Source organism: Schistocerca cancellata, chromosome 2 (genome assembly GCF_023864275.1).
Source record: "Schistocerca cancellata isolate TAMUIC-IGC-003103 chromosome 2, iqSchCanc2.1, whole genome shotgun sequence".
NCBI classification, from domain to species: domain Eukaryota; kingdom Metazoa; phylum Arthropoda; class Insecta; order Orthoptera; family Acrididae; genus Schistocerca; species Schistocerca cancellata.
This window is the reverse complement of record NC_064627.1, coordinates 666,349,041-666,365,587: the sequence shown is the minus strand read 5'-3', so window position 1 is coordinate 666,365,587 and position 16,547 is coordinate 666,349,041. Positions and strand designations below refer to the sequence as shown.

Sequence of the window (16,547 nt, the reverse complement as noted above, 5' to 3'; positions counted from 1 at the left end):
TTAGTGCTGTTGACAGGGAATCTCAGATGGATTCCATATTCCTAGATTTCCAGAAGACTTTTGATACCGTTCCTCACAAGTGACTATTAATCAAATTGTGTGCGTATGGAGTATCATCTCAGTTGTGTGACTGGATTCATGATTTCCTCTCAGAGAGGTCACAGTTCGTAGTGATAGATGGTAAATCATCAAATAGAACAGAAGTGATATCTGGCATTCCGCTAGGTTGTGTCATAGGCCCTCTGCTGTTCCTGATTTACATAAATGATATAGGTGATAATCTGAGCAGCCCCCTTAGATTGTTTGCAGATGACGCTGTAATTTACCGTCTAGTAAAATCTTCAGACACTCAATTCCAATTACAAAATGATCTAGAGAGAATTTCTGTATGGTGCGAAAAGTGGCAATTGGCACGAAACAAAGAAAAGCGAGGTCATCCACATGGATACTAAAAGAAATCCTATAAATTTTGGGTATACTATTAATCGCACAAATCTAAGGGCTGTCAGTTTAACTAAATACCTAGGAAATACAATTAGGAGCAACTTAAATTGGAAATACCACATAGATAATATTGTGGGGAAGGTGAAACAGAGACTGCGCTTTGTTGGCAGAACACTTAGAACATGTGACAAACCCACGACACCCTACATTACACTTGTCCGTCCTCTGTCAGAATATTGCTGCACGGTGTGGGATCCTTACCAGGTAGGATTGACGGAGGACATCAAAAAAGTGCAAAGAAGGGCAGCTCGTTTTATGTTATTGTGCAATAGGGGTGAGAGTGTCACTGATATGATACACGAGTTGGGGTGGCAGTCACTGAAACATTTCAAGCCTGATTTTCTGCAGAAGTGTAGTTCAATACAGCCCAGCTTCGTGTTCCTTTTTCCCACACGCCATTCGAGAGTGGAATGGTAGAGAATTAGTATGAAAATGGTTTGATGAACCCTCTGCCAGGCACTTAAGTGTGAATTGCAGAGTAACAATGTAGATGCAGATGTAGATCTCTTCATGAGAGCTGTGATGTCTATTATTTTATTATGATTGACATTTCTCCCTTTTGGTTGGGAGTCAACAAAATATTATGGCATTCAGAGGAGAAAGTTGTGATTGAAATTTTGTGAAAAGGTCTGACTGCAATGAAAAAAACACCTTTATTGCAATGATTGCAAGTTGTTGCCTTTCCCTAATTTTACGTATGCTTTTTCACTTTCTTCATATAAAAATTCTGACTCCACTGCAGTTCTTGCAAATGGAAGAACATTTCAAGCCTGATTTTCTGCATAAGTGTAGTTCAACACAGCCCAGCTTCGTGAGCACGAAACAGTGTAGAGAACTGACTCAGGTGCTGGATCTTGACTCATTACAATGGGCTTCAGACTGTGGTTGCTGTTAAGCCCACGAGGTTTCCAGTTACCCATCTAATGTTGAACTTGCTGGAACTCTGTAACAAATGCAGTTGCACAGCATATTTTCTGGGTGGCAACCTTGCAAGATTAAATTGGCTTTTTGTGGCAGACTTGGTGAATAGCTGGTACCGGAAATCATCTAGAATCTGGGAACTACTGACACCTTCACTATACAATGCGATTAAGAGTGTATCATGTTCTGCATTTGTGTTCATGTTTCTTAATAATGTTGCAAAACTTCATTTTTCGTTGATTGAAAAAAGCGAGTCTTGTATGACGTCCAATAACGGCATGAGCAAAGAGGATATGTTCACTGTCAAACTTTTAAGATTCAATGCAAAACCACTTGCTTCCTGCACTTCCTCTTCCTGGCTTCAGAGAAAATAAGTTTTTGATGCCTCGTCCTCAACAAGTCATCAGATAAAGAGGTCAGCATCTTCTCCCACTATGACCATACTTCCAAAATCATCGGTTCTTGAAACAGCTGATGTTAACAATCATAATGTCAACATCTTGTCTATGGCCCACCTCAATGCTAAACTCTTGAAATTCCATTTTAAGAAGTGTAGTCATGCAATTTTTGTTTTGTTTATTATACGAAAACTTGTCCTGAGGGACCTGGTTTATCTTCTGTAACTCAACGACGTTTTCAACTGAAGAATGTTTTGTAGACCTACAAATTCCCTCAGCACTCTTTGTGTTACATTTTCCTCCCTTGCATGGGTACCCACCAAATACAATAGCAAATTGAGATCCAAAATAAAATTGCAGGTGAGAAGCATAACTTTGAGCTATTGATTTGAATGAACCATTTCAAAACCAAGTTACTTTGTGTGTAAGGTACCCTCCATAGTCTTTTTGTGTACCTGCCTGCGACCCAACGTATCCTCTATGTGGCAACTGCAGGCTATCATTTTTATAACATTATTTTTATTCCATCCTGGATTATCCATTGTTTGACTAAGTTAAAAAAATTAAATCTTCTACTCTACCTTTTGGAAGGTATAGTTTTTTTTTCTATCAGCTGGACTGGACTAGTGGGCACTTGTAAGTAACAAGATGATGTTCTGGAAATTTAATACAGTTTTGAATAGTCTTCAGCAACAAAGAATCACAAGTTGGAAGTCAACAATACAAATGGAAGCAATGCGTGCAGTATATGCATGATGGGCATCAAGCTCCTTTTTCGGGACGAATGCTTTGAGACAGCGGTGAAAGAGAGTGCAGTTGGCATGCTATAGTTGTCTAGCGGCAATTCGTACCCGGTCTTCACTGCCAACAGTTCCACATATTAGGGACAACCAGCAGCCAGTGCAGTGGGCTACCAATGACGATCGAGCACATGCTGGTGAGCAGTTGGTGCAATCTCTACGAACTTTATCAAAATCTGGTGGGTGCGATTTAAGTAAGTTATCAATTATTCTTCAGTTAATTTTTAATTTTTACACTGATCTAGTTAGGTAAATGAAAATGTATATAGTGGAAGTGTTTGATGTATTTCAATACAGATGGTGAATGTATTCAGTGAATTTAATTGGTTTCTCAATGATGTAGATAAATAAATATATATCGCCATTATTAGTACCTTCTTAATTATTGTCAGTACCATTTCTGTAACTCTTTTTAATTATATTTGTGTGGAGATTTATGACCATGACTTTCACGATAGAAGAGGAGGCATTTAGAAAGTATTGTTCAATTTATGAACAAAAAAATTTTCTCAGGTAGTTGAAAGATTTTCTCAAATAGACAACAGATTTCCTAAAATGGATGAAAGATTTTATAATATGGTTGATAAACTGCTTGATTTTGGATTGTGAATGGAATGCTATCAAACATGTACAAGATTTCAGTGACTGTTTAGGTTTATTGAAAGGAAAATTAGAAAACAGAGTTAATCAGTTACATACCATCAAACCAGTACAGGATATTCCAATGAATAAAGTGCAAATAGTAGAAGAAGAAGTTATAGAGACAAAAGGTAGTATAGAACAAGTCACAAATTAGAATGTGTAAGTTCTTGCAGGATTTAGAAATTAAATAGAACCCCAACTGGGAAGACAATGAAGGAACTGATAGCACTAGAAATTTGATAGATGATAAAACATTATTTTCTATTACTGCTGTACAAGCTGAGGTAGGAACTCATTACATAATGATGGGGATACATCATCTACTCTACTGGGTACACACAGCACTAACTACCAAAACTCTGATTATGTCAAACAAGAGATAAGCAAACAATTAAAATGTTTACATTTTAGTTCTGCATATGAAAAAAAATGTTTCTTTGAGATTATATTTAGAATTGTAAAGAAACTTCTGAGAACCTGTAACGTAAGTCATAAAGTGAAAATATTTACTTCAGGTGTGCATAATATTTTACGTTCAGTAATACCAGATGGCTTTCAGAATCTTGTGGTTGTATATCTTTTTCATCCACTGTCTCTTGGCTGCGGAGAACTGGCATACATTTTTGTAATAGACACAAAAACGCAAACAAAAAATATTACAGAATGTGTGACAGAAATACCAACAGCAAATATTGCAGAATGTGGCGTAGTAATACAGGTAATAAATATTAAGAAATATTTAAGCAAGGAGGGAGAGAAACCTAAGGAAAGGTGGGATCATGGGACCTTTGTGCACAGTTTCAAAATTTTGAGCATTCACGTATGTTTGTAATATTCAAACCATGGGTGGTCACTTTGGAGAAGCACGTGTTTGGCACTGTCACAATCTGATTGGATATTATTGAGGTAGTCTCTCAGACAATCACATCTGTTTTTTCTATTAACTGTACATCATTATTAGAGAATAAAAAATGAATGTGTGATTATAGCATGAAGAGCAGGAAAGCTGACTAGTGCAAAGTGAAGTGAAGGTGTGTGGCATCAGCATGAATATAAATGTATTGTGATCTGAGGACCTCTTCCAATCTTGCTAGAGAGTCATGAAGAGTTGTAGCATCATTCAATATTATGGTCTTGGAATCATTTTCTTTCACCCTTTAAGGGGAGGACACAGATCGTGGTTTATGTTGATGTATTGTGAGTGGGTGGAGACATGTGTAGAGAGTATAAATGATTACTGTCATTTTAATACTCTTTGTTCTCTGTGGAGAGTATTGCCTTTTTTTTCCCTTGTTCGGGACGGTACCAGTTTTCTGGTTGAAATTTAGCTCATATAGGAGATCCCACCAGTATTGGTAATGATTGTATGGCAATACTGAAAAAAGGAAAACATCCTTTGAAAGTCTTCTGCTATGAGAGGCATGCTGTAAATTAATGATTGTGTCAATCCCTTGATGAGTTTCTACATTTGGGTTACTGGTGTATAATTTTATTCATTTCTGTAGGTTGGTTTTGTAGATGATATTTATTAAACAGTGACAACCAGGGTGTAGGTTGTGTAAAAATGGAATTTGTACTGTTTGAAATTTTTTGAATGATAATATGGTAACGGTGACAGTGAGAATTTGGATCGAGGAGGGAGGTGTGCCAAGGTAATGTGAGCAGTTGTGTGAACCGCTATTCCAATGTGGCTTAGGGGCTAACGCACCTGCCTAGTAAGCAAGAGACCCAGGTTCAATTCCTGGCCTTGTTACAAATTTTCACTCACTGCTGCAGTCTGTATACATAAAAACATATCTGAAAGTGACCAGCAAAGTCTCTTAAGTTGTGTCTTTTCATTTTAATAATGTAATTGGGTTTGTATAATTATCTAAATGTGGTATAGATAAAAAGCACTCAGTCTTCAGGCCACATGTGGTCCATCGGGACCATCCGACCGCCGTGTCATCCTCAATGAGGATGCGGATAGGAGGGGCATGTGGTCAGCACACCGCTCTCCCGGTTGTTATGATGGTTTTTGGAGCTGCTACTATTCATTCGAGTAGCTCCTCACTTGGCATCACAAGGCTGAGTGCACCCCGAAAAATGGCAACAGTGCATGGCGGCCTGGATGGTCACCCATCCATGTGCTGGCCACACCCGACAGCGCTTAACTTCAGTGATCTGACGGGAACCGGTGTATCCATTGCGGCAAGGCTGTTGCCGGTATAGATAGTTAACCTTATTCTTATTTTGCCATATCTAGTGAATTTAAGAATGGTCTGCAGGTGCCACTAATTAGTCAGTCAATCCATTTTGTAGTCTGGTTCAATTGCCTTATACAAAGATTTGCAAAATTTTCGATTCCCTTTTTGTCTATCAGTGAAAAACATGTATACAGTTAGTTTTGTTATAGTTCTAATAATAATGAAATGAGATCAGAGTACTCCCAAAAGGTGGTCTATATAGATATGTGGTTCTTTGTTTACATTTAGATATTTGTTTCCTATTCTGTTGTTTGTCATGGGTACTCTTTGTGTGACAGATGGAGTTCAGCAGCAGAACTCCCTACAAAGAATGCCCATATGATGATTTGTATGTGTGTGTATGTGGGAGGGGGGGGGGGGACAGGACTTGGGATATGGAGTATTTTTAATATTTTGGAAGACGAATGGCGACTTGTAAGTAGCCATTAAAAAGTTCTATTTCTGACCCTGTTAAAAACCTACACAATACCAAGTTTTAAATCATTTTATTGAAAGAAAAGCACCTGATTACACTACTTTTTTTTCTTACTTTCCCTAAAAGCTGGGAGGAAGGGGCAGAGTGCCAACCCCCCCCCCCCCCCTCCTTGCCCCTGAGTACATGCGTCCTTGCTCCCTACATCCTAGCAAGTGCTGTGTGGAGCTACCAACGGAATGTGGAGAGTGCCAGGGAGACCTCAGAATACTGCATCATAAGAGCCTTCAGTGAAGATGTAACACAACAATATTTTTGGAAAAAGAGAAGAGAATAAAACTTTTGTAAAGCTATTAGTTGGATTCAAGGTTAGCATTTGTTCATGTCGTATGCCTGTACTCTCAAGTAACATAAGCTAACTGTTATTTTTAAAAAGTTGGAAGTTCTTAATAGCAAATACTGACTGCAGATAATTAATTCATTTTGTTTAAAGGAGAGTTTTTTAACTTTTTAAAAATGTTGAGGAGTGAATCTGCAGTCTTTGGAGGAATGCATTAAAGAAATGTGAATAAGTTCAACTGGGTCAAATCTTAAAATACAGAAAGTAGGAGACACTTATTGAAATGTAATCACACATCATCTTCATTTTGACTCCGATCCTGGTATGTCAGTTTTTTGTCCATACACCCTGCATTGTTACTTCCCATTTCACAGAGTTTTGCTGTCTCTGTCTCATATCCTAATGCAAATGGTGGTTGTTCCATGTTCCAATTTTAAAATGTAATATTTTCCCTCTGTTTACCAGCAGATAAAAATGCATAATCATAAAAACTTAAGGATCACTCCTTGAGTTAGTTGTGGTCCTAGAGAAAGATTTCAGATTTTTAACTAATCTTCTGGTGTAGCATTATATGATTTTATTTTTATGTGTAGTCATTTTAGGTAATGAAAGGAACAGAGTATTAGTGCTAATTTCATACTTATGGATTAGAAAACAATTTTAATTTAAAGATCAAATTATTTTGAAAAATTGCTTTTCTTAATGATTTTCTTGTTATTCATTCCATTTCAGTTTTATAAGTAAGGATAAAGAAAGCTGAAACACTATTCTGGAAAACTTATTCTTCACAGTGAATTATAATATAAAGGAAACTGTTTGTCCACTGTTTGTGTTAATGGATCTTCTTCTTCTTCTTCTTCTTCTTCTGCTGCTGCTGCTACTACTACTACAGTTTATGAATTGACATTTGTTACTTTGTGAAATGTAACAAAATGTTTGGAAGGTTCAAAAAGTTTTAAGAGTTGTGAGATTTCTGTCAATAAAAATAATGACCTTACTATGACGAAAATGTCAATGTAACAAGTGCAAATCATTACTGAAAATTGCGATATTGGTATCAGTTTTGAAAAGAACAAAATGCTGTGACCAATAGAACATGAGAATTACGTTCAGCTACGGTACTTAAATAATGACGAGAAATGGGTGAAAATATTGAAATATAAAACAATTATCTTTGGGCTTATTTTCACCATGATGATTAATAATTTCATTAAATTTATTAATTGTGTATAGCTTTTGCATGTTTGCTTTCAAATTCAAATAAGAAAATAAATGAAACTTTATCTTCATCAATGTAGGATCTCTGCCCCAAACTCTTTGCCTTTACAAATGTCTGCTTGTGTCTGTGTATATGCGGATGGATATGTGTGTGTGTGCGAGTGTATACCTGTCCTTTTTTTCCCCCCTAAGGTAAGTCTTTCCACTCCCGGGATTGGAATGACTTCTTACCCTCTCCCTTAAAACCCAAATCCTTTCGTCTTTCCCTCTCCTTCCCTCTTTCCTGATGAGGCAACCGTTGGTTGTGAAAGTTTGAATTTTGTGTGTATGTTTGTGTTTGTTTGTTTGTGTGTCTATTGACCTGCCAGCGCTTTTGTTTGGTAAGTCTCATCATCTTTCTTTTTAGATATATTTTTCCCACGTGGAATGTTTCCCTCTATTATATTCAATGTAGGAAAAGGTAGATTACTGCTTACCGTAAAAAAGACACATTAAGTTGCACACAGGTATAATTAAAAGACACTTGAGTAAAGCTTTCAGCTGCAGCCTTCATCAACAAAAGAAAAACACACATCAATTGTACACACCTACATGACTGTGAACTCTGGTGGCTTTTGCTGATGAAGGCTGTGGTCGAAAGCTATATTTAAGTGTCATTTAATTGTGCCTGTCTGCAACTTAATGTGTCTTCCTTATGGTAAGCAGCAGTCTGTCTCTTCCTACATTTCTAATATTCCTACCAGGAGTTTCCATTGTTTGTTTTTTAAATTTTACCTTCTTAATCTACCTTTGTAGTATTGACTATGATCACATTATTTTTGGCTATGTTACGTCTGCATTCGGACCTGTTCTTGCTTAACTTGGTATAAGTGTGTGACAGTAGTGCTACCCATGCATGCAAAAATCTACTACTGACACTCACTAAACTGTGTAAGTTTCCACATGTCCAGTTATCAGATTTGATACATGATGTATAACATTCACTATGAGGTAAACATCTGATCAAACATATTGAAACATATTGTACAGATTTTAAAAAGTGGGCTGACATTTAATTTTCAGCAACAAGAATCTTAGTGCTAATTGTTCTGTTTGATTCTTTTTAGCCAATGGCAGGAACTACCAGACATTGTCGCTGTGGTGCGTGGAAAAGCAGGGATGCTGAAATCACAGTCCCAACGATGTGCTGTGTGTGGCCGAGGACAATGCAAACGACATCAGCCTGCCACACAGCAGCCCTGGCTTGGCCTCGATGTACCGAGGGAGATTGATACAGCCCTGGAAGAGGTCAGGATTATGGCAGAATTATCTATTTCTCTGTACTTGCGTAATTGTGTTGCTCTTCCCCCACAAACATGACTACTCTTTTATGCTACTGTTATGTCGAAGCCATCCTATTGTAGCATTAGAATATCTCCATTGAATGATTTAACTATTTGAAAATTCTTAATGGTAACTTATTGGAAAAGAAAAGGTTTGGGCAGACATTAATTTGTAGCAACATTATTGAATCTTGTTTTTAGTTCATTTTCATATAGTCTATGTTAAGTCATTTATGAAAATAAACAACATTGTATGTAAGCTTTCCACTTCATGTAGGCTCTTTGTAATGTTGTATTGCTCGCATTGTATCAAGTTGTTTAGTTTCACACTATGTGCAGGTGGAGAAGATAGATTTGTGACACCCTGAAGCAGAAAGGAAGACATACGAAAGTAAATAGTGGTGCATTTAATTCATATTCGTATAAGGTTCTGGATTATAAGCAGTGATAGTGCACTGAGTGGTCCAAATATTTCATCTAATTTCACATCACCATATGTTGGTCATTACCAATACTGTATATGCAGGATAGACAGGAGAAAATTCAGATATTATGTAGAAGTGCTGAGGTTTTTTTGATGTTATCTGTTAAAGAGATTTCGATTGTTCCTTTTCTGACAGTCCCAAAACTTAAAATAAAATTTTCTTCTGGTACAAGTGTGGATTGATAATTTTTTTAAAAAGCTCAATACTTCTGACCCCATGAAGTTCCAGTTATTTCATTACTCAGAAAAGAAATGCGTTTCTCTCATCGAATAGTGCCTTTTTCCACCATAGCGATCCTATTCATTTGGCAAAATGGTCTTCCAACAAACTCATTGACTGAGGTTAGGAAAAAGGGAAAGTAACATGGAACAAACAGGTAACTGATGAGGTACTGTATTGAAGCCCAGTCCTTGTATATCAGCCATTCCAATATCCAAAGTTTATGCAGACACTTTGCTCAGTCGCAAGACGACCTATTTGGATGCTGATCTTGATTGTTTGGTATGAAAATATTCTGCAACACTGTGTGATAAGAACCAGTATCTAACTGTTTTACAGATTGTCAATCGTGATTATGCCCTTTAAATCAAAATAAGCAGTGGTGAGTACTTTTATTGCAAAAAAAAAAAAAAAAATGTTTGTCACTGTTTTCATGTGCTTTTACTTATGCAAACCAACTATTTGATAGTGAATCTGCTTCCAAGACGTAATGGTGAATACTCATTTTGTCTTTAGTCACATAATATGTATTACACAAGTCCTTCAGATTACGCCACAACTGACCCATACAGTTTTGAAATGTGTTCCCTCTAATGTTTTGAAGTGAAATTAACAAATCTTCACTCACTATACACTCGATCACCTCTTGTGCAAGACTTCATTCAGTACATTGCATCATTATTAAATCAGATCACATCATATGAACTACATTTCATCTTTAAAATCTCACAAACCTTTATGGACTTCTGTGACGGTGACATGAATGTTACAGACAAATTCTGCAGAAAGAACCTTGGCTGGATGTCCAATGTTGAAGAGGCTATTCCAACAGGCATTGAAGGAACAAGATGCAAGCAGCTACATATTAAGGTGCTCATTGGAATGGACAATATGTATTGCCTGGGCTCGGAGGACATACTGGGATCATTCCAGTGACTGGCAGAGAAGGTTGAAATCACAAGTCTTGCACACAAAATTCCATCAAAGCCTCAAAATGTGCAGTGTCGTTCTCAGAACCAAACGTGTCTCTCTGGTTCTTGACATGAAAGGCTTAAACCAAAGACATCCAGAGGTCTGTGAGAACCTAGACTGGATGTTCTAGACTCGCACCTTAGTTTTGAGACTTTAGTGTTCCCTTACAATGCACTACACATCAGAGACTGCTAACCGGGTAATCACCTGTGTATGGGGTGCAAGCAAGGATTTTTAGATTAGTTGACTCGCCATCGATTGCAGATAATGGTAACTGTATGAGACCCTGAAGACTTAGTATAAGACACAAATAAATGTCCCCCATAGATGAGACTATCACAATTCCTGTTATCTGTTGTTGAAGCATTCCCCGTGAAGTAAGTAGTTTGAAGTACTCCTAAAAAGCAGTCGATCTTACATAATACTGGGTACAGAAAGGTAGTTGCAACATGAAATTGACAGTACTGAGATTTTTGGACATAAATCTTAAGTTTGTAGTAAAGGATAGGCTAACGGCAAATAAAATAGAGGAGGTGAGTTCATCACTCAGACTGAAGCTGCTTATGAGATATGAGGGCTATTCATAAATTAACCTTCGATTGGCTACTAAAAATAAGCAATGACATGGCACCTATAAACATTTTGACAAAATTCTGTGTGTGAGACATTGGTTCACAATTTATGAACTTTCTTAAGGTACTGAAGTTTCTCATAATGAGAAAGGGGGGAGTGATTATAATATACTGTAACGAATTTTCTGTTCCCAAAATCACATTCGAAACTCTTTTTATTGACTAGCTCCAACAGGTAAGACCGTCATCTTCAGTCAGAAGATAACAGTCTTACCTGTTAAATCAGTTAATAAAAAAACAGGTTTGCATGTGATATTGGCTACAAAGAAATTCTTTAAACAACATACACTCCTTCTCATTCTCAGTATGAGGAACATCAATATTTTAAGAACTGACATCTGAAGATGATAGTCTTACCTGTCGAAACCCATTAATAAAAAACAGTTTTGAATGTGACCTTGGCTACAAAAAAGATATGCCTCAAATTTTGAGGTCATCTATCGTCAGCATTTTCACAGGAACTCAAAACATGTAGCTGTGGGCATGAGCATGTAGAGGAAGTATGACTAAAGCCCAAAAGAATAGCTGATAGTTCATGATGGGAGGGATGCTCCATGTTATGCAGTCACTAAAGAAACTGCCAAAGAAAACAAAATATTTGACTGGTTTGGGGATTGCTTCTTATGGAGGATGTAGCAAGTTTTCACAGATGGAGAGCCATAGACAGATGTGGAAGTAACTTCAGACATTCCCAGAGAAGTATGTTGGGACCACTGCTATTCGTGTTGTATGTTAATGACCTAGCAGATAATGTTAATATTAACCTCAGACTTTTTGCAGATAATGCAGTTACATATAATGTAGTAATATCTGCAAGGCATTGAGCAAATATCCATTGAGATCTTCATAAAATTTTAAAATAATGCAAAGATTGGCAACGTGGTTTAAAATATTTGAAAAGTATGAAAAATATCAATGAGTCACATTTGGAATTAACTACCATTGGCTTAGATGTAGCTAGAGCTTATTGCTGGGATACTGCAAAAATGTAGCAACTGTACAAATGGGGTGGTTTACAGAACTGTCACACAACACACACTATACTGTGTACATCATAAGGACAAACCTGACGTAAACATTATACCATGTATGCTTCTGTATTTGCTTGAATCTCATTGGATTTTGTTTCACGTAAAGCGGAAGCCAAGCTGTGACCAGTACAGTGAATACAATCATGTTGTTGTTGTTGTGGTCTTCAGTCCTGAGACTGATTTGATGCAGCTCTCCATACTACCCTATCCTGTGCAAGCTTCTTCATCTCCCAGTACTTACTGCAACCTACATCCTTCTGAATCTGCCTAGTGTATTCATCTCTTGTTCTTCCTCTACGATTTTTACCCTCCATGATGCCCTCCAATGCTAAATTTGTGAACCCTTGATGCCTCAGAACATGTCCTACTAACCGGTCCCTTCTTTTCGTCAAGTTGTGATATGAGCAGTTGCAGTTAAGATATAAAAAGAGATGAGCAGAGAAACGGTATAGCTTTGAATGTCACTTAAATTGGAAAAATAATGAAATAATAGGCAGCAGAGGACCTAGTAGGTAAGAAGACAAGGGCCAGTAGAAATCCTTGGGTAACAGGAGAAATATTGAATTTAATTGATGAAAGGAGAAAATATAAAAACACAGTAAATGAATCAGGCAAAAGGGAATACAAACGTCTCAAAAATGAGATTGACAGGAAGTGCAAAATGGCTAAGCAGGGATGGCTAGAAGACAAATGTAAGGATGTAGAGGCTTATCTCACTAGGGGTAAGATAGATACTGCCTACAGGAAAACTAATGAGACCTATGGAGAAAAGAGAACCACTTGTATGAATATCAAGAGCTCAGATGGAAACCCAGTTCTAAGCAAAGAAGGGAAAGCAGAAAGGTGGAAGGAGTATATAGAGGGTCTATACAAGGGCAATGTATTTGAGGACAATATTATGGAAATGGAAGAGGATGTAGATGAAGATGAAATGGGAGATATGATACTGTGTGAAGAGTTTGACATAGCACTGAAAGACCTGAGTCAAAACAAGGCCCCAGGAGTAGGCAACATTCCATTAGAACTACTGACGGCTTTGGGGAAGCCAGTCCTGACAAAACTCTACCATCTGGTGAGCAAGATGTATGAGACAGGCTAAATACCCACATACTTCAAGAAGAATATAGTAATTCCAATCCCAAAGAAAGCAGGTGCTGACAGATGTGAAAATTACCAAACAATCAGTTTAATAAGTCACGGATGCAAAACACTAACGCGAATTCTTTACAGACGAATCGAAAAACTGGTAGAAGCCGGTCTCGGGGAAGATCAGTTTGTAATCCGTAGAAATATTGGAACATGTGAGGCAATACTGACCCTACGACTTATCTTAGAAGCTAGATTAAGGAAAGGCAAACCTACATTTCTAGCATTTGTAGACTTAGAGAAAGCTTTTGGCAATGTTGACTGGAATACTCTCTTTCAAATTCTGAAGGTGGCAGGGGTAAAATACAGGGAGCGAAAGGCTATTTACAATTTGTACAGAAACCAGATGGCAGTTATAAGAGTTGAGGGACATGAAAGAGAAGCAGTGGTTGGGAAGGGAGTGAGACAGGTTTGTAGCCTATCCACGATGTTATTCAATCTGTATATTGAGCAAGCAGTGAAGGAAACAAAAGAAAAATTAGGAGTAGGTATTAAAATCCACGAAGAAGAAATAAAGACTTTGAGGTTCGCTGATGACATTGTAATTCTGTCAGAGACAGCAAAGCACTTAGAAGAGCAGTTGAACGGAATGGATAGTGTCTTGAAAGGAGGATATAAGAGTAACATCAACAAAAACAAAATGAGGATAATGGAATGTAGTCGAATTAAGTCGGGTGATGCTGAGGTAATTAGATTAGGAAATGAGACACTTAAAGTAGTAAAGGAATTTTGCTATTTGGGGAGCATAATAACTGGTGATAGTCGAAGTAGAGAGGATATAAAATGTAGACTGGCAATGGCAAGGAAAGCGTTTCTGAAGAAGAGAAATTTGTTAACATTGAGTATAGATTTAACTGTCAGAAAGTCGTTTCTGAAAGTATTTTTATGGAGGGTAGCCATGTATAGAAGTGAAACATGGACGATAAATAGTTTAGACAAGAAGAGAATAGAAGCTTTCGAAATGTGGTGCTACAGAAGAATGGTGAAGATTAGATGGGTAGATCACATAACTAATGAGGAAGTATTGAATAGAATTGGGGAGAAGAGGAGTTTGTGGCACAACTTGACTAGAAGAAGGGATCGGTTGGTAGGACATGTTCTGAGACATTGCGGGATCACCAATTTAGTACTAGAGGGCAGCGTGGAGGGTAAAAATTGTAGAGGGAGACCAAGAGATGAATACACTAAACAGATTCAGAAGTATGTAGGTTGTAGTTGGTACTGGGAGATGAAGAAGCTTGCACAGGATAGAGTAGCATGGAGAGCTGCATCAAATCAGTCTCAGGACTGAAGACTACAACAACAATGAAATAATATTTGTGAAAACTCTAGCAAAACCGCCCACTTCTTATGTGACCAGACGGAAAGCATAAAATGCTCTCATCCTCACCTAACATAGTATTCTAATCGTGAACAAGAGTGATGAAAATTTCTAATTTAATCACAGGGTAATTTTTATGAGTGAGCTATTTGTGATCCAGAAGCATACTGCAGGGATTTCATTGTAATGTTGAGTACTGAAGCCACTGAAGGTATTAATTATAGTCAGTTGTCTGGTAATGTCTTAGCTTCTTCCTTATTAATGTCTGATAAATATATTTCAGTTCTGTAACTGTCATCTGCTACATTGATAATGAGCCAATCAATGACAGAATCCAGAAAGCCATCCATAACTTTTTCTCCTTTTCTTGTATAATGTGCTGTTCGTATCCCTCCAGCGTCCAGCAGTGACATGTAGAAAAAATGCCTGCGTTAACTCCAGTACGTCAGGCACCTTAACAGTGTTGTTATTTTTCCCAACAAATCCCTTAACTCGGCACCAGACCAGTTCTGTTGGGTTCACATTGTAATGGTACAAAGCAAAATGTAAAAATGCAGCATACATGTGGTTTGCTCGATGCTCTGAAAATGATTGTTTTTCATGTTTCTATGATACTTATTGCTGTGGTTCGTGTGAGACTACATCTGTGGTATTAAACAATGGACATAGTCCAAATAGAGAGTATTTGGGTTTTCATTTTGTCCTGAAACAATAAATTATTATGTTTTCTTAATTTAAGCAACATTTATTAACAATCTTTCATAAAATATAGGTAACTAAGAACTTATATTTGAAGTGAAAGCAGGAATTTCGTGTGCAATAGTTAATTAGAAATAAGAAGAGAAGCATTATTCACAAAAATGATGATGAATTTTACAATTATGATTATGAGATGCAGGTAATTCAAATTGGGGGGGGGGGGGGGAGGGGAAGAATGGCCAAGGCGACTCATGAACCAGCGATCCATGAACTGCACCAGTTTATCAATGTACTCTTTCTTTTTTTTTCTTTTTTGTGAATCTTATTTTGTTCTTTATTGTTTGTTGCCTTTGTTCAGGGTGGTCACCCCATGACACCCGTTCAACTTTAGTGTTGATCTGTTCACTCAGTTTTTTTTTTATTATTATTATTTCTATTTTTCTCAGACCTTAGGTCTGGTTAAAAATGGAAAGTGACGTGGACCTTCATCAAGCGTGACTTCCTTTTAACTGTACGGTATATGTTACATTGTATTTAGGAACTTTTGGGTTATTGAACACATATCAATAATTACGGATTTCTGTAGTTGTATATATACGTTTGGATGTAGCTGTATTGCATTGATGTACTGGTGGATATTGTGTGGTATGACTCCTGTAGTTGATAGTATAATCGGTATAATGTCAACTTTATCCTGATGCCACATGTCCTTGACTTCCTCAGCCAGTTGGATGTATTTTTCAATTTTTTCTCCTGTTTTCTTCTGTATATTTGTTGTATTGGGTATGGATATTTCGATTAGTTGTGTTAATTTCTTCTTTTTATTGGTGAGTATGATGTCAGGTTTGTTATGTGGTGGTGTTTTATCTGTTATAATGGTTCTGTTCCAGTATAATTTGTATTCATCATTCTCCAGTACATTTTGTGGTGCATACTTGTATGTGGGAACATGTTGTTTTATTAGTTTATGTTTTATGGCAAGTTGTTGATGTATTATTTTTGCTACATTGTCATGTCTTCTGGGTATTCTGTATTTGCTAGTATTGTACATCCACTTGTGATGTGATCTACTGTTTCTATTTGTTGTTTGCAAAGTCTGCATTTATCTGTTGTGGTATTGGGATCTTTAATAATATGCTTGCTGTAATATCTGGTGTTTATTGTTTGATCCTGTATTGCAATCATGAATCCTTCCGTCTCACTGTATATATTGCCCTTTCTTAGCCATGTGTTGGATGT

At 37.2% G+C, this 16,547-nt stretch overlaps 1 protein-coding gene across 2 annotated transcripts in view; it reads left to right on the top strand.

The window, feature by feature from the left end:
• LOC126162372 (sorting nexin-14-like) overlaps positions 1–16,547 on the top strand; it is a 217,551-nt gene that overhangs the window by 19,087 nt on the left and 181,917 nt on the right. For both annotated transcript variants that reach the window (XM_049918827.1, XM_049918828.1), the window contains exon 3: positions 8,588–8,768. In XM_049918827.1, the coding sequence (XP_049774784.1) occupies positions 8,588–8,768 (181 nt within the window). The remainder of the gene's footprint in view (positions 1–8,587; positions 8,769–16,547) is intronic.